Source organism: Mustela nigripes, chromosome 5, assembly GCF_022355385.1.
Source record: "Mustela nigripes isolate SB6536 chromosome 5, MUSNIG.SB6536, whole genome shotgun sequence".
NCBI lineage: Eukaryota > Metazoa > Chordata > Mammalia > Carnivora > Mustelidae > Mustela > Mustela nigripes.
Window position 1 is genome coordinate 19405492 of NC_081561.1, and position 25492 is coordinate 19430983.

Consider the following 25492-nt stretch of genomic DNA (forward strand, 5'->3'; position numbering starts at 1 on the left):
CCAGCTGGGGAGTTTACTCTGACGCTTAATCAGATTCAACCAAAAACCCTGGTCTAGCCTCAATTTTCATGTGCTCCTTTCATTCTTTTTCTTTTTTTTTTTTTTTTTTTTAAGATTTTATTTATTCATCTGACAGAGAGAGAGACACAGCGAGAGAGGGAACACAAGCAGGGGGAGTGGGAGAGGGAGAAGCAGGCTTCCTGCTGAGCAGGAAGCCCAGTGTGGGGTTCAATCCCAGGACCCTGGGATCATGACCTGAGCTGAAGGCAGATGCTTAACACCTGAGCCACCCAGGTGCCCCCCCTTTTATTATTATTATTATTATTTTTGCTGATGAAATTACAGCTAGCTTTCTGTCACAGGAGATGGGAAGCTAATGTAAATAATAATACATTCACGTAATACGTGTTGACCCGCTGAACTTTAAAAACTGAGAACACTCATACTTTCTGATCTCATGGGGGAAATAGATTAATACATTTTAAATCTCATTCCACTAAACCTATCTAATATTCGACACAGAAAACTTCATTATACGTCTTAGTATTTTTCAAGGGTGAATTAAGTGCAGGATTTATTTCTCATGAAAAGACATTGACTGGGACAAATTTTAAGTATACTAACTAAAGACTCAGATTGTAAGCTAACACTAAATAAGATATGTGGACCTAAGTGTTCATCACTTTCATGTTTCTTTCTTTCTTTCTTGGTTAATGGCTGAGATAGTAAAGATTGTAACCTCATTGTTGTCTACGTTTTCTTTTCAATTTTCCCTGTAAAGACAAACATAAAGAATGGAATTGATCACTGAAGCCTTACAGATTTTATTGTACATTTTCCTTATGTTTGCTTTTTCTCTAGTGTTTATCTCTGTGTGAATTTTTGCATTTTTAATGATAGTATACAGTTTCTTTCTTTTGAAGTATTCATATAAAGTTGCTAAGAAAGACCAGGGCAGGACTATCTAAGTTTCAGTTTTCTTTTCTGTGAAAAGAGGATAAGAGAGGGTTGCTTGGGTGGGGCGTTGGTTAAGTGACTGACTTTTGGTCTCAGCTCAGGTTATGATCTTAGGGTTGTGAGATCAAACCCTGCATAGGGCTTCATGTGCTCAGCTCAGAGTCTGCTCGAGTTTTTCTCTCCATCTCCCTGTGCTCCTTACCACCATGTTCTCTCTCACTTTTTCCTCAAATAAATCTTAAAAAAGGAGGATAAAATAATAATAGTACTACTAATTTATAGGATTATTTATAAACCAGTAAATTATAAATTATCAAGTGCCATTTTAATTTTATTTACATACTGTATCTTTATTTTTTGAATAAGTAGTACACAGGCATGATACAAAAATAAAAGTTAAGAAAGGTAATACAGGGGGGTGCCTGGGTAGCTCAGTGGGTTGAGCCTCTGCTTTCAGCTCAGGTCATGGTCCCAGGGTCCTGGGATCGAGCCCCGCATCGGGCTTTCTGCTCGGCGGGGAGCCTGCTTCCTCCTCTCTCTCTGTCTGGTTCTCTGCCTGCTTGTGATCTCCGTCTGTCAAATAAATAAATTAAAAAAAAAAATCTTAAACAAAAAAAGAAATGTAATACAGGGAAAAGTAAATCTTCCTGTAGTCAATGTGTATACACACACACACACAGGTGTGTACTATACACTGTAAAGACTATGTTGCAACTTTCTTTGTCCACTTAACAATGTCTTGGATAGTCCTTTAAAAGCAGCCTTATTTTTTCTTAAGAGAGGTATAGATATACCATAAATCTATTTAACCATTCCCTGTTCAGAAGCCAGAGAGGTTTTCTGGTATTTTGTGATTACAAGCCACATTTTAAAGAATAACCTGGCACATATGCCATGTGATGTAACTGTGAACATTTCTGTCAGAGAAATTCCTAGAGGGAGCGTCAAATGGCTTTTCAAATGATTCCTATTAAAAGCGCCCTCCCTTCCATTTCCCTATGCCTCATAGCCAACAACTACATTTAGGTTTTCAATATTTATTCATGTCTGAAGTTTTGTCCTCAAACCCATCCTCCTGAAAGAATCATCTCCTCAGATACTTTCATGTTACCTAATACATCCAAAATTAGGTCCAACGTCTATTGTAGCAAACAAGGCTCACCTTCATGGGGTCCCTGCATTTTCCCTGTCCAGCCTTCTCAACGATCACCCCCTTTACTCTTTTTGGTTTTATAATATACAAAAGTTTATACTTCAGGCCTCCGTGTACTTGCTTTACTATCTCCCCACCTGGAACATCTTCTTCCACTGCTCTTTTTCCCCCCATAAGGAGTCATGAACTCTTTATGTATGTAAGAGGAGAAATTGCTCTGTTGTGCTCCACAGGTCCCTGGGCATTCCTCTTCCACAGTGATTGCTCTTTTCTACTGAAACTATATCGTTGAAGTATCCTTAAGGTAGGGAGTTGTCTTTTTCTCCCCTTTCTAGGGCTAGCTTCCAGCGTCTTGCCTGAGGTCATGTGGTATATACTCAGTAAAACTTCTTTCGTGAACTCAACTAGATCTTGGGGGTCAGTCACTCTTAGTTAAGGTAGCTTACGGAGAGGCTATTAGGTGGAAGATTATGTGCTAGGCAGGGGGATTACAGTGAGAGAGATGGGGCAGCGTAAAGGTACAATTCTGATTCAGCTGGGTGAGGACTGCAGTGGACTCTAGGTCACAGTTTGGATTTTTTTTTTTTCATGGATATGGTGAGCAAAGGGTAGCATTGCAATTAGAAGATACACTAGCAATAAAGCTCATGATTTCTGTCTTCTTCATAGCTAATTGTCTTCGTTTTTTATTTTATTTATTTATTATTTTTTTAAAAGATTTTATTTATTTCATTTGACAGACAGCGATTACAAGTAGGCAGAGAGGCAGGCAGAGACAGAGGGGAGGAAGCAGGCTCCCTGCTGAGCAAAGAGCCCAATGTGGGGCTCGATCCATCCCAGGATCCTGAGATCATGACCCCAGCTGAAGGCAGAGGCTTAAGCCACTGGGCCACCCAGGCGCCCCATTGTCTTCGTTTTTTAAAGTGGAGATGCTCTTTCAGTAAACAAGGTCATGCACAGTGTCCTGGGTAAGAAATAATAAAATGAGAAAACACATGGAGGGCAACTAGACCAGAATCAGTGTACTCCATGAAAGTTTTTTCTGCTAAACTGCCTTACAGTGTAGCGGCCTTCCAAGCATTAAAACAAAACAAAACAAAACAAAACAAACCCTTGCTTGGTGTTAAATGATCTATACTGTTTAATCCAACTGATCTTTGTCCTTTTCTACTCTCTTCGCCAATATGATCTCTTTTCATAAAAGGTCGAGGGAGAAAGTAAATGTAATGAAAAGAATGGGTTCTTTCAGAGCTGGGCAAAATTGAATTCAGCACAGGGGACTGCTACTACTAGTATAGTAACTTTAGGCAAGTATGTACACTCCTTGTTTCCTCTTTTGTAAAATAACAACAACAACAATAATAATAATAAAAAGAAGAAGTTGGGAGATAATGTTTATGTTAAGCGCTTAGTACGGTGTCTGTCACGTACTAAAAACTCAGCAGAAGATACTATTAATTGATTTTAAGAACCTGAGGTTTTGGCGTCGATTTTCACTCTTGCAATCAAAGGAATTCCGACTGTAATCTTTACCAAAACAAGTTAGACCTGAACTCGCACTTTCAGCGAGGATGCAATTTGACCTCTTCGGGCCACCGTCGCCGAGCATGCGCAAATAGACGTGGCGGGACGTCTGTGTCATGGCGAGCTCCATCTGAAGTGTGTTCCGTAGCCGCAGAACAGCGTGTGCTTCCCTCTCTTTGGGCTGGTAAATTGTTGCCTGATCTCTGGCTCAGGGTGGCGGGTGGATCAGTGTGAGGCAGAGCGTGGCTAGAGCTTCGTTAATGGTGGAGCCCGTTTCTCCAGGTTCGGTCTTTCTCGGGCGGCTTGCTGGTTTGTTTCGTCGTTGAAAGGGGACTTGCCAGCTGGGGTCGGGGGCAATTGGGAGGCGGGGAGCGCCGCCAGAAGTGAGGACAGAGTCGTTGGCGTTCGGTGCTGGAAGGGTGTAAGAAATATTTAAGGGGCCTCGTTCCTTATTGTCAAATCTAGTGTCATTCGTTCTCCCCCTGTCTGTGCCGAATTTGTGGGATGGGACGAGGCTTTCGCGGTTACGTAGCTTGTACGGAGCTGTATTTCCTGAATTTAGACTGAAGTTGGCTAGAAGGACCAAATGTCTTGTGGTCTTTCAGTTTTGTTCCCTTTTACTCCTAAAACCTCCCTCTGAATCTCGGGACGACACGTGTTTCTCTCGTGGATGGTGACCCGTATACCTCCCTCTTTGCCTCGTTTCCGTTTTGGAGTTGGAAGTACTCGAATAACGCAGACGTGTTGTCGTGCTGGGTTCGGGTGCTGTTCATAGCTGTGGCCGGACGCCCCACCACCGAAATGGCAGATGGTGGTGGATGTAAACACACCTGACCCGCAAGATCCGTCCGAAGTTGGAAGTAGCGCGGCACCTCGTTCACCTTGCTGCCGCAGGCGGTCTTTAATGACGTCTAATCCCTTTTAGCGAGTCTGCAGGAGTTCTTAACTGTGGGTCTGTGAACTTGCTGGGAGCACGCTTTTTCTGATCCGTTTTTATTTTCCAGACTTTCCAGAGGCTTTGAGACCGATTGCAGATAATCAAGGTACTCCTTTATTTCAAACTTTTTACGCTTGCATGAAGTGTTCCACACATTAGAAAGTTCAGCAAGGCAGCCTCGTTTCTAGTAATGTTGCCACCATCATTCTATGGAAAAAACCATTCTCTGCGTATCATGCTATATCACCAAATCTAAGAGACTTTTCATTCACTGTACTTTTCATCTACATTCAGAAGCACTGTCATTGTTGTCCTCTTGGACATGTTCTCTTTGCCTTCTGTAACCTACAGATTTTCTCCTTTTTGGGTTGCTGCTTCTTGGTCTCTTTTATAGGCTGGTTCTCTTCCGTTTGGCAATTAAATTTGGACTCCCTTAAGGCTTGGTTCCTAATCCTTTTCTCTTTCTTTCTGGGTGGCCTAATCTACATCCTAGTGAATGCTGGTTTATTTTATTTTATTTATTTATTTGACAGAGAGAGATCACAAGTAGACAGGCAGGCAAAGAGAGAGAGAGAGGGAAGCAGGCTCCCTGCTGAGCAGAGAGCCTGATGCGGGACTCGATCCCAGGACTCTGAGATCATGACCTGAGCCGAAGGCAGCGGCTTAACCCACTGAGCCACCCAGGTGCCCTAGTGAATGCTGTTTTAATTCATTAATTTAATTTTAGCCATCCTAGTGGGTGTGGAGTGGTAGGTCATTGTGGTCTTGATTTGCATTTCCCTTATAGTTAATCATGTTGACGTCTTTTCATGTGCTTGTTGGCCATTTGTACACCTTCTTTGGAGAAATATGTATTCATATCTTTTGTCACATTTTACATTGGGTTGTCTTTTTATTGTTGACTTTGATAATTATTGCATTCTGATACTGGATGTTTATCAGACATGATTTACAAATATTTTCTCTCATTGTATGACCTGTCCTTTCACTTTCTTGATAGTGTCCTTTGAAACCTAAGATTTTTTTTTTATTAAAGATTTTATTTATTTATTTGTCAGAGAGAAAAGGAGAGAGTGCATGTGCAAGAGCACATAGCTAGGAGGAGGAGCAGGCAGAGGAAGAAGTGGTCTCTCTGATAAGGAGGGAGCCTGATGCAGGGCCTGGGTTTCAGGACCCCAGCTTCACGACCTGAGCCAAAGGCAGATGCTTAACCCACTGAGCCACCAAGGTGCTCCTCATTTGTTCATAGCTTTCAAAAGCGTATCAGGTGAATACAGTGAGCACTCAAGATTGAGAACATCTGTCCAGAAGAATGGTGGATCTCAATCAGGAATGTTTGGTGGAATTACCTGGGCAAGTTTTGCGTTAACATTTTTTTTTTTTAAAGATTTTTATTTATTTACTTGACAGACAGATCACAAGTAGGCAGAGAGAGAGCAGGAAGCAGGCTCCCCGCTGAGCAGAGAGCCCTGACTGTGGGCTTTGATTCCAGGACCCTGAGATCATAATCTCAGCCAAAGGCAAAGGCTTTAACCCACTGAGCCACCCAGGCGCCCCTGTGTTAACATTCTTAAATGCCACTCTTGGAGATACTAATTCAGAATGGAACCTGGATATTTGGTACTATAAAAGCTCTCCTAATAAATCACAAATGGAAATAATACTACTGTAGGATATTTCTTTTTTCTTCTCATCATTTTTAGTAACTCCCTTTTTACTGACGATTTTTACTCTCTTTATCAAACTTGAATTCCTTTATCTTTTGAGAAAAAAGTTTATGATTCTGTTGTTACCTTTAAATATTGTCTTGCTTTCTTCTTAGTCCCAAGCTTTCATTTCCTTATTACTCATTTATAAATTTCTGAGGGCTAACAATTCCTCCTACCAGCTTGTTGGAAATAAAAACTTTATTGATGAGTGAGATTTTTTTTTAAAGACTTTATTTATTTATGTGACAGAGAGCACAAGGAGGGGGAGCAGCAGGCAGAGGGAAAAGCAGGCTCCCTACTGAGTAAGGAGCCTGATGCGGGGCTCGATCCCAGGATTCTGGGATCATGAGCAGAGCCGAGGGCAGATGCTTAACCGACTTTGCCACCCAGGCGCCCAGAGTGAGATTGTTTTAATTTGCTTGTGATAAGCAGCCAGATTTACCATTCCCTGCTTTTGTATTTGTCTCCTTTGTTTCTCTGAAGTGAATTTCTAGAGGTGGAATTGCTGGGCAAAGGATATATGTGTTTTAAAGTTTGGTAGGTATTGCTAGAAAGCCTTCCAGAAAGCATATACCAGTTTTACCATACTTTCAGCCAGCAATAGGGCTTTTGTCAGTCTTTTTTTTTTTTAAGCAGTGGGGTAGACAAAAAATAATTTATTGTTTAAGCACTTGCTGTTACTGTGCTTGAGCAGTATTTCTAGTGCTTATTGGCTGTTTGCATTTCTTGCGTGCCAATTTTTCCTTTATCCCTTTTTTTCCTGGAGTGTCTTTGTTTCTTAGCATAGCATTAGACTCTCACGTGGTCCGGGCTTTGCCAGTGAGGCACAGCTATGGGAGAGCGTGGTGCTGAGAGAAGGCTTGGATTCTAATTCTAGCTCTGTCGGCGCACAAATCTTTTTCTTTCTCTGGACTTCAGGTCTGTAAAAGGAGAGGCTTAGCAGAGTTTTCTTCTCCCCTCACTGTGTGATACTGTATGTCTACCTCCGTGGGCCCATCTCATCTCTCTTTCTCTGTTCTCTTTCCCTTCTTTGGGTCCATACACAATGCTGTATGGGATGTTAAAAATCTAACTAAGAGGGGCGCCTGGGTGGTTCAGTGGGTTCAGCTTCTGCCTTCGGCTCAGGTCGTGATCCAGCACTGCATCAGGCTCTCTGCTCCGCAGGGAGCCTGCTTCCTCCTCTCTCTCTCTCTGCCTGCCTTTTGCCTACTTGTGATCTCCGTCCGTCAAATAAATAAATAAAATCTTAAAAAAAAAAAAAAAGACTCAGTCCATTTTTCAAAGAAAATTGTAATTAATAAATATGGGTTTCAATTCAGAATCCTTCAGGCGTTCTTCAGTAACATTTGAAGGTACTATCTGGTCTTAGCTTTTGTCACTCACCTTATTTATTTCATAGACTAATAGCAATAGAAGAAACTTTAAGGGTTATTAGATATTTGCTTCAACTTCACATCCAGTGTCAGAATTTCCTCCTGTGTTATAGAGAGACTAGCTAAATTTACCTTAAGCATTTTATTAATTCATTCACTCGGGCAACAAATACCGTGTGCCTGCTCTGGGTGAGGCATTGTTACAGGTGTCATAGATGCTGTGGTGAGAAAGAGGTAATGCCTTTGTTCCTTATGGAGCTTACACTGCAGTGAGAAAGATGGAATTATGTTCTGCAGTTAGGGTGTCGGCTTAGAGGTCATTATGAGTGTGTATGAGTGCTTGGTCTTTTTGTGGTTATTTTATTTTATTTGCCTAAGACTGAGAGAGAGAGAACACGCATGTGTACAAGCGAGGGGAGCAGCAGTCAGAGGGAGAGAGAGAAACAGACTCCCTGCTGATCAGGGAGCCCGATGCAGGGCTTGATTCCAGGACCCTGGGATCATGACCTGAGCCAAAGGTAGGCGCTTAACTGACTGAGCCACCCAGGCGTCCCTGTGTGGTTACTTTGGATGCGGTGGTTAGGAAAGGCCTCTCTGAGGAGGTGTCATTTGAAGAGAGAAGTGGCCAGCGAGCCATACAATATTTGGGGCATGATATTCCAGTCAGTAAAAAACAGGTGTGAAGACCTCCGGGTCAGAAACTAGTTTGGCGTACTTAGCGAATATCTTTTTTTTTTTTTTTTTAAGATTTTATTTATTTATTTGGCAGACAGAGATCACAAGGAGGCAGAGAGGCAGGCAGAGAGAGAGAGGAGGAAGCAGGCTCCCCGCTGAGCAGAGAGCCCGATGCGGGACTCGATCCCAGGACCCCGAGATCATGACCTGAGCCGAAGGCAGAGGCTTAACCCACTGAGCCACCCAGGCGCCCCCTTAGCGAGTATCTTAAAGGTTTAGTTTAGTTGGGACAGAGGGAGTAGCCAGGGGCCCTATCTTGTTAGATCTTGTTAGACTTGGTCAACTACAGTAAAAAAAAAAAAAAAAAAAAACTTATTGAGAACCTGTGATGTGCTAGCTGCAGTTTTAGGCACTGCTGGGATAAAGCAGTGAACAGAGCACACAAAACTTTTACCTTTGGGGCTCCTGGGTGGCTCAGTTGCTTAAATGTCCAGCTCCTGATGTCGGCTCAGGTCATGGTCTCAGGTCATGAGATCGGGCCCTGTGGCCAGCTCTGCTGAGTGTAGAGCCTGCTTGGGATTCTCTCTCCCTCGGCCCTTCCCTGTTCCCATGCGCGCTTGTATCTTTCTCTCTCTCAGTAACACAATAAACCTTTACCTTCGTGGAGTACATGTTCTGGTAGAGAAAGATTAAAAATTAATGAGAACCTCTGAGTGGGTAATGAAGTTGCTATGGTAAGGAGACAAGTCAGGGGAGGGGGAGAGCAAGTGTGTGCGCGAGAGAGAGAGAGAGAGAGAGAGAGAGAGCGCGAGCGAGCGCACGCATGCGTGCACAGTGAGGTGGGAGTTGCTCATAATGGTTTCACTGGTGACATTTGAACAAAGTCCAGAAGGCATCTCCCAGACAAGGCTAAGACGGTGGGATGAGTGTGTACTGGTGGGTATGAGGAAGCTCATGTGTTGAGTGGAAGGCGAAGGGGGATGGTAGGAAAGAGGGTCAGAGGTGACAAGAGGCTGATCGTACATGTCCTTGCAGACCTTTGCAGCAATTTTTTTTTTTAAGATTTTATTTATTTATTTGACAGAGATCACAAGTAGGCAGAGAGACCCGCAGCGAGAGGGGGAAGCAGGCTCCCTGCTGAGCAGAGAGCTGGATGTGGGACTCAATCCCAGGACCCTGGGATCATGACCTGAGCGAAGGCAGAGGCTTTAACCCACTGAGCCACCCTGGCGCCCCGCGATTTTGGTTTTTTACTGAGAGGGAATACCATTGGCAGTCTGAAGCTTGAGATGAAGTTAGGATTTAAAGAAATCCCTGGCTCGTGGTGCTGAAAATGTCCTTTGGGAATTAAGGGTTGACATAGGGAGACTAATTGGCAATAATCCATGAAAGATTCGATGTCTTGGGTATTGTAAATAATGCTGCGGTAAACACAGGGGTGCATGTATCTTTGAGTTAGTGTTTTCCTTTTCCCTGTGTAAATACCCAGATCGTGGACATACTAGATCCTTGGTGTTTCTGTTCTTAATTTTTTGAGGAACCTCCATGCTTTTCCGTGGTGGCTGTACTAATTTACATTCCTACCAGCAGTGCACAGAGTTCCTTTCTCTTCCTCTCCAGCACTTGTTCATTTTTGTCTTCCTGGTTTTAGACATTCTACCAGGTGTGAGGTGATAGCTCATTGTGTTTTCAATTTGCATTTCCCTATAATTAATGATAGTGAGCATCGTTTCGTGTGTCTGTTGGCCATCTGTTTATCTTAGGAAGAATGTCTATCCAGGTCCTCTGCCCATTTTTTTTTTTTTTTAAAGATTTTATTTATTTATTTGACAGAGAGAAATCACAAGTAGTCGGAGAGGCAGGCAGAGAGAGAGAGAGAAGGAAGCAGGCTCCCTGCTGAGCAGAGAGCCCGATGCGGGACTCGATCCCAGGACCCTGAGATCATGACCCGAGCCGAAGGCAGCGGCTTAACCCACTGAGCCACCCAGGCGCCCCCTCTGCCTATTTTTTAATAGGCTTTTTTTTTGGTGTTGAGTTGTATGTGCTTTTTACATATTTTGTATATATTACCCCTTTTTGGATATATCACTTGTAAATATCTTTCCCATTCAGTAGGTTGCCTTTTTGTTTTGTTAATGGTTTCCTTTGCTGTACAAAAGCTTTTTATTTGATTTAGTTCCAGTACTTTGTTTTTGCTTTTGTTTCTCTTGTCTTAGGGGATGTATCTAGAAACATAAGAGTCTTCCAAAACTGGATCGTGTCATCTGTGAATAATGACAGCCTACTTCTTTACCAGTATGGATGTCACTTATGTTCTCTCGTCTGAGCTGTGGCTAGGATTTCCAGCACTGTGTTGAATAAAAGTGGCGAGAGTGGACACCCTTGTCTTGTTCCTGACCTTAGAGGGAAAGTTTTCACCATTGAGGATGATGTTGGCTGTGGGTTTTTCATATATGGCCTTTATTATGTTTTGGTATGTTCCCTCTAATTCCATTTTGTTGAGAGTTTTTATCATGAATGGATGTTGAATTTTGTCATATACTTTTTTAATATGTCATATGCTTTTTTTTCCTATATCTATTGAGGTAGTATATGAATTTTATCCTTTGTCGTGTTGATGTGGTTCATGATGTGGATTGGTATATAAGTATTGAATCATCCTCGCATTCTGGGAATAAATTCTGTCTGATCAAGGTGAATGATCTTTTTAATGTATTGTTTTATGGGGTTTGCTAATATTTTGTTGAGAATTTTGCGTCTATGTTCATCAGGGATATTGGCCTGTAGTTCTTTTTTTGTGGTGTCTCTGGTTTTGGTATCAGAGTGATGCTGGCCTCTTAGAATGTATTTGGAAGCTTTCCTTCCTCTTCTATTTTTTGGAATAGTTGGAGGAGAATAGGTATTAATTATTGATGTGTTAAGTGTCTGGTAGAGTTCACTCATGAACCCCGCTGGTCTTGTACTTTTATTTCTTGGTAGTTTTTTGATCACTGACTTAGTTTCATTACTTGTAGGTGGTCTGTTCAGATTATCTTATTCTTCTTGGTTCAGTTTTAGAAGATTATGTGTGTTTCTAGGAATATATCTATTTCTTCCTGGTTGTTCATTTTGTTGGCATATTGTTTTTCATAGTATACTCTTAAAACCCTTTGTATTTCTGTGGTATCAGTTGTTACTTCTCTCTTGTTTCTCATTTTATTTATTTGGGTCCTTTTGCCTTTTTTCTCAGTGAGTTTCCATAAAGGTTTTTCACTTTTATTTTTTCAAAGAACCAACTCTGGTTTTATTGATTTTTTTTCCCTATTGTTATTTTAGTCTCTGCATCATTTATTTCTGTTCTGATCTTTATTATATCCTTCCTTCTACTCATTTTGGCCTTTGCTCTTCTTTTTTTAGTTCCTTCAGGTGTGAAGTTAGATTGAATTTTTTTTCTTGCTTCTTGAAGTAGGCCTGTATTGATACATACTTCCCTTTTAGAACTGTTTTTGCTGTGTTTCCTAGATTTTGAATTGTTGTCTTTTTGTTTTCATTTGCCTTCATGTATTTAAAAAATTTTTTTTAAGATTTTCTTTCTTTCTTTTTTTTTTTAAATTTGTCATTGTAGTGTTTGAAAGCATATTCTAATTCCTCATTTTTTTTTTTTTAAGATTATTTATTTATTTGTCAGAGAGAGAGAGATCACAAGTAGGCCAAGAGGCAGGCAGAAGCAGAGGGAGAAGCAGGTTCCCTGACGAGCAAGGAGCCTGATGCGGGACTCGATCCCAGGACGCCGGGATCATGACCTGAGCTGAAGGCAGCCGCTTAACCAACTGAGCCACCCAGGCGTCCCAAGATTTTATTTATTTCTTAGAGTGAGTACACAAGCAGAGAGGGAGAAGTACTCCCGCTGAGCAGGGAGCCCAAGATGGGGCTTGAATCCCAGGACCCTGAGATCATGACCTGAGCCAAAGGCAGATGAGATGCTTAGCTGACTGAGCCACCGAGGTGCCCTAAATTTCTTTTTTGATGACTCTTTTGGCCCATTGGTTGTCTAGTATCATGTTGTTTAGTCTCCCCGTGTTTATGTTTTTTGCATTTTTTTTCCCCTTGTGATTTATTTCTAGTTTTATGCCATTCTAGTGAAAGATGCATGGTATCATTTCAGTATTCTTAAATTTATTGAGGCTTGATTTTGGGCCAAATACGTCATCTATTCTGGAAAATGTTTCATGTGCACTTGGAGAGAAAGTGTATTCTGTAATCTGGGATGGATATAGGTTATGTCCATCTTGTCCATTGTGTCATTCAGATACATTGTTTCCTTCTTGATTTTCTGTGGATGATCTATCCATTGATGTAAGTGGGGTATTAAAATCTCCTACTGTTTTTATATTACCTACCATTAATTTCTCTCTTTATGTCTGTTAGTATTTGCTTTATTTATTTAGGTGCTTCTGTGTTGGGTACATAGATACTTGCAATTGTTATCCTCTTTTTGGATTGATCCTTTTATTATTATATAATGCCCTTTGTCTCTTATTACAGACTTTATTTTGTTGAAGTATTGCTACCCCAGCTTTATTTATTTATTTTTTTGGCTTCCATATGCTTGGCAGATGTTTTTCCATCCTTTTATGTCTTATGTCTTTAGATCTGAGGTGAGTCTCTTACAGGTGGCATATAGAGAAGAGTCTTTTTTTTTTTTTTTTCAAAGATTTTATTTATTTATTTGAGGGGGAGGAGCAGAGGGAGGGGGACAAGTGGACTCTGGACTGAGCATGGAGCCTGGCATGGCGTCCGGTTCTATGACCTTGAGATCATGGCCTGTGCTGAAACCAAGAGTTGGATGCTCAATCAGATGAGCCACCCAGGCACCCCAGATGGGTTTAAAAAAAAAAAAAATATTCTCTGTGTCTTTTGTTTGGAGCATTTAGGTCATTTACATTTAAAGTGATTATTGATAGGTGTGTACTCATTGCCATTTAAAAAAAATTTTTTTTTCTGGTTGTTTTTGTACTTTTTCCTTCCTTCTCTTGCTCTCTTTCTTTGAGATTGGTATAGATCTATAGTGTTTTGTTCAGCGTTGTTTCTCTTTGTTTTTTTGTATCTCTCATGGGTTTGTGGTTACCATGAGGGTCATAGATAACATACTAAGTAAAGAGCAGTTCATATTAATTTGGTGGTCATTTAAGTTCAAAGTCTGAAAAGAACAGAAAAAAAAATCTTTTTCCTCTTCTCTTTTTACTCCCTGCTTCACATTTGTGTATATGTTTTCATATCTTACAACTTTTTCTTATGTCTAATTATGTCCATTTCTTTTCCACTTAAAGAAGTTCCTTTAACATTTTTCTTAAGGCTGGTTTAGTGGTGATAAATTCCTTTAGCTATTGTTTGTGTGGGAAACTGTTTCTCTTCCTTTAAATCTGAATGATAATCTTGCCTGGTAGAATATCCTTGGTTGTGGCCTTTTTCCTTCAGCACTTTGAGTATATCATGCCTTCCTCTTTTGGACTGCAAAATTTCTGTTAAACAATCAGCTGATAGCCTTACGATGATTCCCTTTTAGATGACTTTTTGTTTCTCTCTTGCTGCTTTTAGGATTATCCCTTTATCTTTAACCTTTGACATTTTAATTATTATGTGCTGTAGTATGAACCTCCTTGGGTTCTTTTTTTGGGAACTATGCTCTTTGGACTTGGATGTCTATTTCCCCTCCTTAAGTTAGAGAAGTTTCAGTTATTCTTCAAATAAGTTTTCTGTACCTTTCTCTCTTTTTCTTCTGGGACCCCTCTAATGTGAATATTTGTTCACTTCATGTTATCCAAGGGATCTCTTAATCTTTTCTCCTTTTATAAGAACTCTTTTCTCATTGCTGTTCAGCTCATGTGCTCTTCATTATCCTGTCTTCCAGATTGCTGATATGTTCTTCAGCTCCTCTAACCTACTGTTGATTCCATCAGTGTGTTTTTTTTATTTCAGTTATTGTATTTTTCAGCTTGGATTGGTTCTTTTATTATTTTCTATCTTTATATTGAAGGTTTCACTGAGTTCCTCTAGTCTTTTTTTGAGCCCACTTAGTATCTTTATGATCATTACATTAAATTCTTTATCAAGGATTTTGCTTAAGTCAGTTGCATTTAATTCTTTTACTGAGGTTCCCCCCCCGCCCCTTTGGAGCATATTCCTCTATCTCCCCATTTTTCTTGACCTTTGTGTTTGTTTCTATGAATTAGGCAAACGGGTTCCTTCTCCAAAAGTTGAAAGAAAGATGACCCCTATGCAGACCATGTGTTCTTGCAGACTTTTGCTGACTGGCTGGAGCTGTGGCTATATGTACTTAGTTAACTCTTTCAAACTGTGACTTTTTACAGAAAGGATAAAGAACAAATATTTTAAAGGAAAAGAAAATAATAAAAGAAAAGAAAAAAGAAAAGGAAAAAAAAAGATGAAAAAAGAAGAAAAAAAAAGAACAAAACCAAAAAGAAAAAAATATATGCTAAATAAGTCAAATTTTACAAAGATAAACAGTAAAAATTAAAACAGACACACACATACACAAAACACAGAACTGTAGCCTGTTTGTTTTGCCCCAGTACCACAGGATGCTGGTGTGGGCTTGTGGACCGTGGACTTGCTGAGGTCACAAGCTCCCTGTGATGACTGGACCTGCCAGTTCCAACATTGGGACTCTCCAGTTATGGCGTTGGAATCCATCTCTTAGGGCAGCCAGACCCTTCTTCAGGTGGGGAGGAAGAGAGAATTCCCACAGTTCCTTGGCCCTTTTAAACACAGGCTGTTTTTCTGTGCCCCAGCACATCTAGGGCTGGTGTGAGTTTATGGACCCTGGGCTTGCTGAAGTCACAGTCTCACTGGGAGGCTTGGATCTTTCCATCATGGAATCTGGACCCTGTTCTGATCTTGGCTTTTAAGGTGGGGTGGGAGTATCAACTGCAGTTCCCCAGCCCCTCTGACTTAGAGAGGTTTTCCTCTAGCTCCTCTGCTACTTGGCAGAGTTTTAGGGTTGTTGCTTTTATATGCTGGTTGCTCTTTTTTTTTTTTTTTTCCTGTAAGATTTTGTTGATTTGAGAGCGAGTGAGAGTGATGGAGCAGGAGCGGGAGAGGGGCAGAGAGTCAGGAGGGGGAGAAGCAGGCTCCCTGCGGAGCCTGATGCGGGACTTGATCCCAGGATCCCGGGGTCATGACCTGAGCCAAAGACAGATGCTTAACTGACTAACCCGCCCCAGGGCCCTTGCTAGTTGCCCTTCTAAACCTTGTTTTTATTTTTTTATTTTTCCTGTGTCCAAGGAGAGAGGGATCTGTTCCTGGTCCTTCAGTACTGTCCCTTCCCACTGCAGTTGACAGTGCTGGAGGTGGGGCTTCCCTCTCTTGCTGTGTCTTTGTCTCTCTTGCTCTTCTCCTGCCATCTGTGGTGGTTCCACACTTGCTCACTCGCTCTGTGTTCCTAGGAGGAGGAGTTCTATTAATAGGTGTAATTTGGTGTGTTCTGTGGAGGAGGTGAGCTCAGAGTCTTCCTACAACACCATCTTGAGTTGGAACTAAGGGGAGTTTTTCTTCCTTTTTATTTTTTTCTTTTAAGTTTTTATTTAAATTCCATTGAGTTGGGGCACCTGGGTGGCTCAGTTGGTGAGGCGGCTGCATTTGGCTCCAGTCATGATCCTGGAGTCCCTGGATCGAGTCCCGTATCGAAATCCCTGCTCGGTGGAGAGTCTGCTTCTCACTCTGATCCTATCCCTTCTCATGCGCGCACTCGCTCTCTCTCAGTTTCTTTCTCTCAAATAAATAAGTCTTTAAATTCCACTGAGTTAACATATAGTGTAATACTAGCTGCAGGCATACCGTAGAGTGATTCAACACTTTCGCACATGACTGGCGCTCATCACAAGTGCCCTCCCTAATCCCCATCACCTATTCGCCCTCACCTCTGGAAACCATCAGTGTGTTCTCTAGAGTTAAGAGTCTGTTTCTTGGTTTGTCTTCTTATCTCTTTTTTAAATCCTTTGCTTGTTTGTTTTTTTTTTTCTTAAATCCCACGTATGTGTGAAATCATATGGTATTCATCTTTCTCAGACTGACTTATTTCCCTCAGTATAATAGGCTCTGGCTCCATCCACATTGTTACAAATGGACAAGGAGTTTTTGTTCGAGGGAGAGGAATATGATCGAGGTAGTACGGGGAGCAAGCGGGGTCCAGATACAGTAGGAGAAATAACATCGTGTTTGTTCAGCGGGTGAAATAACACCATGTTTATAGGTAGGTAGTAATGATTCGGCACAGAGGCAGTGATGTTGCAGGAGGAGGAGTGATTGCCGGGAGGCTGTGCTTGAGTAAGTCAGAATAGAAGGATTGTTCCTGGTTGCGGGGCGGTGGACCGTTCACTTACAGGAACAGATTGGTAGGCAGAGTACATGGGCAGAGAAGCATTTCCCTGTAAAAGAAGGAAGTCCTCCATCTGTGCAGAATGTGGCAAGGGATCTGAGGGTCTGCTTCATTCAGGCCTTCTGTTTTTGGTACCATCTTTCTCCTCATTAAGAGGAGATCTGTGAGAAATTAATTTTCGGAAAACTCCTAAGATAAATGAGTTTTAGGCTCTTTACTGCAGCTTTTCATAGTCTTTGATCTACTAATGAATACTGGGGGTCTGTAAGGAGGCAGAGTTTCCCAAATTTATTTGACCACAGAACCATTTTTCCCCACTGATCGTTTGTATTTGAAATAAATAGAACCAATTTCAGAAAGACTAACCTACTTTATTTCTCCTTCTCTAATTTGCTGAGTTGGCCAGGGCTCTTCTTAGCAAGAGCAGAAAACCCAATTTAAACTAATTTAAGCCACAGAGGGAATTTACTGGCTTACATAACTGGGCAGAACAGGCTTTTGATCCAGGTGTTCAAATAATGTCGGTGTTCTCTCTCCAGCCCCCATTAGGCTTCATTCCCTGGGCAGTTTCTGCCCTATGGCGGGCAGCATGGCCCCCAGCAGCCCCAGTCCGGCATCTTCCCTACTTTACTTCAGTGAAAGGGAAGCCGGCTCTCCTGTTAGCTCTGGCATAGAAGTACTCTTGATGGTTTTCAGTGATCGGGCTTGTCACGTACATCCCTGAACCACTTACTGTGGCCAGGAGGATGGGTCACTTTAAAGGCTTGGCTACTGTGCCGCATTCCTGTGTCTAGGGAAGGAGGAGTGATAGGCAGCCCCACCAGGACAATGCGGTATGCACGTTCACCACATTTTAACCAATCTTTAGTAGATTATTTTTAACCTCTTGCTGTTACTACCAGTGTAGAACTATCTTTGAACACAGGTTTGTCTGATTTACTGGGCATCATTTGTTACAGTTGTAAAGAGTCTGTTACAGTAAAGGGCACAAAATGATCCTGGCTGGGAACTGCTCATTTAATTGAAAGTTGTTCATGGGAGGTTGGGGATCTGGCAAGTGAAGACCGGGAAGATTTGTCCGAGAGGCTTGAGACCGACAGGGAGTATTAGGATCCTTAACACTGGTTTGGGCAATGCAGATAGGACTAGTGGTCATTTGGTATACCTACATCACGTAGGCATTCGAGGCTACATGAAGTAGCAAATGGGCTGGGGCTCTTTGGGTAAGTTAGCTCTTTGTGTTTCAGGAGGCTCTTTTTTTTTTTTTTTTTTTTAAAGATTTTATTTATTTATCAGAGAGAGAGAGGGGGAGAGAGCGAGCACAGGCAGACAGAATGGCAGGTAGAGGCAGAGGGAGAAGCAGGCTCCCCGCCGAGCAAGGAGCCCGATGTGGGACTCGGTCCCAGGACGCTGGGATCATGACCTGAGCCGAAGGCAGCTGCTTAACCAACTGAGCCACCCAGGTGTCCCCAGGAGGCTCTTTAAAGTGAGGACAGTAACACCACCAAACTCATGGAGCTGCAGATGCTTAATGAATGACCCGGTAAAGCACTTCTTCATAAGCATAGTAGTAGTACTCAGTGCACTCAGCATATATTCCTTTTTCTTTCCAGATAACTTTTTTCTTAATTATTTTATTTTCACATAATTATAGATTCACTTTCAGTAATAAAAATTATGTGGAGATGCTATAATGTTTATCCAGTTTTCCCCAGTGGTAACATCTTGCGAAACTGTAATATAGTATCACTGCGGGGGGTGGGGGGACTGACATTGACAGAGTCAGGATGGAGAACATTCGCATCACTCCCAGGGATCGCTCCTGTTGCCTTTCGACAGTCACATTCACTTCTCCCCTGTCCTCCTCTGCTTAACCCCTGCTAACCTCTCTTGTGTTCCCTATTTATGTAATTTTGTTACTTCAGTCTCAAGTATGTTCTTTAAATGTAACCATGAGTGTGTAACCTTTCGGGCATGGCTCTTTCCACTCATCATCGTTCCCTGGAGATTGAACCAGGTGCTGTGGGTACCGGTCGTAGGTGTTTTGTTGCTGGGTGGTGTTCTGTGGTATGCGGGTGCTAGAGCCTGTTGGACCGTACCACCCACTGAGGGGCATCTAGGTGTTTGCAGGTTTCGCCTAACACAAAGAAACATTTGTGCTGTAACCATTTGTGTTGAGGCTTTACATGTCTTTCTCTTGGATAAACCCTCAAGTGTAATTGCCGGGTTACATGGTCGTCACATGATTCGTTTTTTAAGAAAATGCCAAACTGTTTTCCAGAGTGGCTGTGTATGTTCCCACTAGGAGTGTGTGAGTGATCCAGTTTCTCTCCGTCCTTGTCGGCTTTATGTTCTCGCTGGTTTTTCCTGTAGCCATTCTGATAGGTACGTGTAGTGATACCTTACTGTGGTTTGGGTTTGTATTTCTCTGGTGATGAGTAATGTGGGCCATCTTTCAATGTGCTTATTTGCTCTCTCTGTGTCCTCTTAGGTGAAATGACTTTATGTCCTCTGCCCATTTTCTAATTGTATTGTTTTTTTTTAAGATTTTAATTTTAAGTAATCTCTGTCCTCAACATGAAGCTCGAACTCACAACCTTGACATCAAGAATTGCACGTTCCACTGAAGCAGCCAGGGACCTCTTTACTATTGTGTTTTGAATTCTACATACCATCCTTTGTCAGATAGGTGGTTTGCAAACATTCTCTCCCACTCAGTAGCTTGACTTCTTATCTTCTCAAACGGGTCTTTTGCAGAGCAAAGGTTTAAAATTTTGGTGATGTCTGGATTTATTAATTTTCCTTTTTATGGTTGCACTTTGGTGTCAGGTCTAAGAATTCTTCACCTAGCTCTAAGTCTAGAAGATTTTCTCTTATGATTTTTCTCAAAAGCTTACAGTGTTTTACATTTAAGTTCATGATACATTTTAAGTTAATTTTTGTATAAACTAGGAAATAGATTGAGGTTGATTTTTTTTGGTCTATAAATGTCCCCTTGCTCCAGCACTAATAGAGAAATTTATCTTTCTTTCATTGAATTGCTTTCGTACTTTCATGAAAAATCCCTTGGGCATATTCGTGTGGGTCTGTTTGCAGGTCTCTGTTCTGTTCTCGATTCGTATTTCTGTTCTTCCTCCAATGCCACATAGTCTCGATTACTGTCTCTGTATAATGAGTCTGAAAATTGGGCACCCAGTTCCTCCCACTATTTCTTTTTCACAATTATTTCAGATATTTTAATTTTTTTAAAATCTTCCCATATGAATTTTGGAACAGTCTTATCTATGTCCATGAGACATCTTGCTGGGATTTTGATAGGAATTTGATTTCAAACTTGTTTACCAGTTTGGTTTTCACTGAGTGGGCGGGGAGGGCCTGGTGGGTAGGCTGGTTTGAAAGTCCAGAGTGGGTTACTGGTGGGTTGGCTGGTTTGAAAGTCCAGAGTCCCTACTCTGGTTCTGTCCTGGTGGAGTGTTTTGGGGTGCCTCATTACAGCCTCAAAAGTAGAAGTCAGGAGGTAGGACTCCAGTTTTGTGGGATTTTTTATGTTTTGTTTCATGGAGTAGAATGGTTATTGTCTGAAAATTTTCATCTCTCTAGGCCACCCCTTTTCTGCTTCTTTGCAAAGAGAACAGTCTTTTGGGGGGGCTTTTATTGTCTGCATCTGTTGGGTTGCTGGCTTCTTCAGCTTCAAGTCTGGGATATAGAAGGCAAAAGAAACCCCAAGCGACTCACCATTGTGTTGTTCCTTGGGTTCCCAAGTCCCTAGCCAGTTTACCTCTTTCTCTCTTCCTTTCAAAGTCTTCTAATGTTTATTTTATATATAATCTCCCTAGTTTTAGTTGTATTTAGTGGGAGGGGGGAGGGAAAAGTATATCTGTTCTGTCTTCCTGGAAGCTATATCCACATTTTTCTTAATTTCAAACATTTTGAACTTTCAGTAAAGTTGAATTGGATAGGGCACACCAACACACCTATGTCTTAGATTAAAAAATGTTTGGCATATATCCCATTTTTACTGTTTTAAAGTAAATTATAGGCATAATGATATATAACCTCCAAATACTTAATAAGTATCTCTAAGAAGATTTTCTAAAAATAATAAATAAAAAGTAAAGTCATGTATACAGTGTCAGAAATAAGATTTTTGAACATAAGGACAGTACTTTATGTCTAATGATTTACAGCCATACTGTAATATTACCTAACACCCACTTCATATTCTGATGTTCCTAGTTGTCCCCAAAATGTCTTACAGCTGGTTGGACAAAGTATATTATCAAGAATGCGAATTACCTTTCGTTGTTAGGCTTTTGAGTCTTCTTTAACCATGAATAGTCTCTTTCTTTTTTTTTTCTCTGTGTTACTGATATGCTGAGGGGATAGATCACTTGAACCTTGGGATGTCCCATTATCAGTAGGATTTGTCTGATTATTTCCTTGTGTTTTTTATCTTTTGTGTTTTTTGTAAACCTAAGTTTAAATGTAAAGGCTTTATTAGACTCGAGATCAGCAAGAATATTTTATAGGTGATACTCTGTTAAACAGATTTCTCAGGGACTCATGTGCTGCTGTCGTTTATAACTTTCTTAGATAATAGAGAAGATGCCTTCTGCGTCCTGCGACATACTACTGGAAGACATAGAAGATATTGTGTCCCAGGGAGATTTAAAGCCACAAGATAGGCATTCTGCACGAAAGCATGTGGTTCCAAAGGCACGAAAGCGAAACACCCAAAAATACTTGCAAGAGGAAAACAGTCCACCAAGTGATAGGTAAGCTCTTGTTTTGAAATTATATTCAGTATCCTACCAGGGAAGAAACTGGTACTACCAGATGTGATATACATAATGTCTCTTTCTGAAAGTCTTTTGAACTCTTGAGAGCAGACATGTAGACTTATATTTTTATTTGAATGGTTTTAAATTTAGCAAAATAATTGCTTAAAAAAGAAAAGGATGTGAGATGGCATATTTCTTGAAGACAGGGCCAAGGGCACTATTTGGCACAAACAGGATCTCTCCCCCCGCCCCCGCTCCACTGCCCCAGGATCTTTGATTCCACTACTGTAGTTGGTATAGAATCTTGTGTTACTTCCAAATTCAAAACTTTTCCTGGAATTTTGAATTCTTGAGATGGTGGTTTGTTGGTTTGGGTACTTCATTTTTCTTAACAAATTTACAAATACTTATGGATCAGCTAAAGGCGTTGGGCACAAATAAATTCATGCTGTTTTATTATGTTAGGTCTGTAGAGTGAAATTCTAAGACAGCCTAGCCATAAAGGGTTATGCACTTGTTATGGCTTTAATATGCTTACATTTGTTTAGCTAGTAAATTGTTGAAATTTTTAATACACTTGGTTATTTTGTTTGGAACAGTAAGCTTTTAAAATCTGTGAATTTAGGGGCGCCTGGGTGGCTCAGTGGGTTAAGCCGCTGCCTTCGGCTCAGGTCATGATCTCAGGATTTTGGGATCAAGTCCCGCATTGGGCCCTCTGCTCAGCAGGGAGCCTGCTTCCCTTCTTCTCTCTCTACCTGCCTCTCTGCCTACTTGTGATCTCTCTCTCTGTCAAATAAATAAATAAAATCTTTAAAAAAAAATAAATAAATAAAATCTGTGAATTTAAACTGTCCTTATATTTTAATGACTGAAGTTGATCAGATTTGCTTTGAATGTCTTTAAGGTAGTTTCTCTTTAATTTCAAATTATTAAGGCAGTCCAAGTTGAAAGTCCTTTTTTTCCCTTCCTAAAAATATTACATTTTTATAACTCTATATAAGGTATATTTTTAATTCTGCTACAGGGTGATAGTTTTTCTGTTCTGAGTCAGCTGCTTATATCTTAGTTATAAAATAAAGATTATAACTATTATATAGGAGTCACTGAGCAGGTAGATAAACTTAGTTTTTCTTTCCTTGGTTCTGTTGCTAGAACATTTTCTTTGCTGTTGTTATTTGTATTACCTTTCTTTGAATTTAACTTTGCGATAGTACATTAGTAGTACCGAATTTAAAATACAGTTCTGAGCAAAAGGAGATCTTGTTATGTAGAGAGACTTAATTTAAAATATAATTCAGAGAAAAAGGAGATCTAATTTTATATAGAGAGTCTTAACTTAGAATCCTGTGGTTATTTTATTTTGATTATAGACTTGGTGTAGCAATTGATTGTGGATTAAGTTGGTGTATTTCATGAACAGATTGTGAATAGGTTGCTGTGTGTTTTTGAATGATATGCTCAGAAATCATCTTGTGTTTTTTTTGTTCCAAAACTCCCTTGATGAGACTTACTTTTTTTTTTTTTTTTTGGTTGATTATTTTGTAGCACCATTCCAGGCATACAGAAAATTTGGTTGCGAACATGGGGTTGTTCTCATAATAATTCAGATGGAGAATATATGGCTGGACAACTGGCTGCTTATGGATATGAAATTACAGGTAATGAGATCTGTAGTGCATTTTATTGAATGAATGTTTCAGAGCTAATTTTTTCGGAGATATGTATTTTAGTTTCAACAGTTAAAGCATATTTTAATGTAATTTAATGATTTTAAGGCAAAACAAATTGATAACTATTACACATTGTCTGGATAATTACAGATATCCTATTTTAAAAGTACTTCTAAAAAATATTTTGAAATGAATTTAGACTTACAGAAAAGTAGTAAAATTATAGTTTGCATATGTCCATTATCCATCTTCCCCTAATATGAACATCTTACATAATTATACTGTGTTTAATATACTGGGCAGTTAACATTAGAGCAGTACCCTTACCTAAACTGCTTATCTTTTTTGAGTTATACGAGTTTTCCCATTTATACTCTTCTGTTCCAGGATCCAATCTAAGATCTCACTTTATATATATTGGTAATGTCTCCTTAGTCTCCTTCAGTCTGTGAGAGTTCTTCAGTTTTTTCTTGTTCTTTATGTCTGTGGACTGCTGAGGAAAACCAGTGAGTTACTAGTTATTTTGTAGAATGCCCCTCACCTTGTGTTTGTCAGAGGTTTCTTCATTATTAGCGTAAGGTTATGTCTGCAGTCTTGGCGAGAAGGGCCCATTGGGTTCCCTATGGATCATAGTTTCTCATGAATCAGTGTGTCTTATTACCAGTGGGCTATGTCTGCCAGATTTCTCCATAGTAAAGTTACTACTTTTTCTCATTGTAATTAGTAAATATCCTATTTCTCCTCAACCTTTTCTCTACTAATTTTAATATCTTGATAACTTTAGTATCTGTCCATGGAACTTGTTTGCAGCAGTCATTACTGTACTGTTTGTTGAGTGGTGATTATCTCTTTTCTTTTCTTCTACACTTACTCACCGGGATTCTTCTGTAAGGAAAGACTACCCTTTCTCCCCTGTTGCATTTATGTGTATCAGTATGAATTTACATACTGAATATTCTATTCTGTGGGTTATGGTCCAATACTGTCATTATTAATTCTGCTGCTCGTATTGTTCTGGCTTTGGCCATAGGGCCTCATTCAGGCTGGTTCCCGCATCTTCTCAACGTGTGCCCATTTTTTTGAGCACTTTCTTATTTTCTGACACCATAAGATGTTTTAGTCTCATATTTCCCCTTCCCTAGCCTTGGAAGCAGCCACTTCTCCAGGTAGTTCTGATTCCTTTCACAAAAAGAAGGATGTTGAGAGCCACATGAGGGCTGTGGACACTGGTGTGCTCATCACCACCGTGAAGTGTCTGTGTTCCTAGGTGCTCTCTGGGGACTGAGCTGGGAAATACGTGTATGTAGTAACCGGCGCGCACACACATCTATGTTACTGTCGCTGGCGGCCTGTACATTAAATGGGGCCATAATCGAATGTTTTGTGACAGCGACTGGCCCAGCGCTTTCTGTATGTTACCTTAGTTAGTTTTTGGGCGATGAGTTAAGTGTTGATATCTGTACTTTACAAACTAGAATGGAGGGATTGTGTCCTACTTTAAATCACCCAGTGAGGTCTCTGTCGCTCTGAAACACTGAGACCACTATTCTGCAGCTCCTACTGTCTGTGTGATTGGCAAAGTCCTAGCCTCAAGAGGGCCTGTTGATCAGCAACTAAATAGTCCGAATGTCTTGCTCTGTGTTTTTGGTCATTTATTCTTTAGACAGTGAAATCACCCTTAATATTAAATTTTGTTCTTTAGATAAAAGTATCAAAATGTGCTTTTAGAATTATTTCTCTGAAAGAAGAGAATTATTTTTCTGTATTCATTTAGTGTAAGTTTGTGAGTTTGCCTTAATATTTCCTAACGGTGCAGTTTGGGTATTCAGACAATAGCCTGTGAGATTATCTCCTGAAACATTTAAAAAAAATTAGCTTGACTTTTCCTTGGTGACATTAAATATCTAATGCATTTTAATTTAAATTTTAGTCTATTAGCAGTTTGTATTTGGTCTTATTACAGTACTTTTCTAAAAAATAAAGGTAAAACAATTGTCCTGGTGTATTTCTACAAGAATACTAGGTTTTGTTACATTTTAGCTGCTTACTTAGGATTAGTGAAAAGGGAGGATTAAGGGAGCAATCACTTGAATATGAAATACATTTTTCTTAATGTGGTATATTACTTTTTTTTTTTTTTTTTTAAAGATTTATTTATTTATTTGACACAGAGAGAGAGATCACAAGTAGGCAGAGAGGCAGGCAGGAAGAGAGAGGAGGAAGCAGGCTCCCCACTGAGCAGAGAGCCAGATGCGGGGCTCGATCCCAGGACCCTGGGATCATGACCCGAGCTGAAGGCAGAGGCTTTAACTCACTGAGCCACCCAGGCGCCCCTG

At 40.5% G+C, this 25492-nt stretch overlaps 1 protein-coding gene across 3 annotated transcripts in view; it reads left to right on the forward strand.

Annotated features, from left to right (window-relative positions):
- The first annotated feature begins 3727 nt into the window (after positions 1-3727).
- Positions 3728-25492, forward strand: part of CDKAL1 (CDK5 regulatory subunit associated protein 1 like 1) — a 634401-nt gene continuing 612636 nt past the window's right edge. For 2 of the 3 annotated variants that reach the window (XM_059399529.1, XM_059399532.1), the window contains exons 1-4: positions 3728-3818; positions 4639-4677; positions 21299-21480; positions 23032-23144. In XM_059399529.1, the coding sequence (XP_059255512.1) occupies positions 21311-21480; positions 23032-23144 (283 nt within the window). In that variant the 5' untranslated portion in view covers positions 3728-3818; positions 4639-4677; positions 21299-21310. The remainder of the gene's footprint in view (positions 3819-4638; positions 4678-21298; positions 21481-23031; positions 23145-25492) is intronic. The other variant, XM_059399531.1, reaches the window with a different exon arrangement.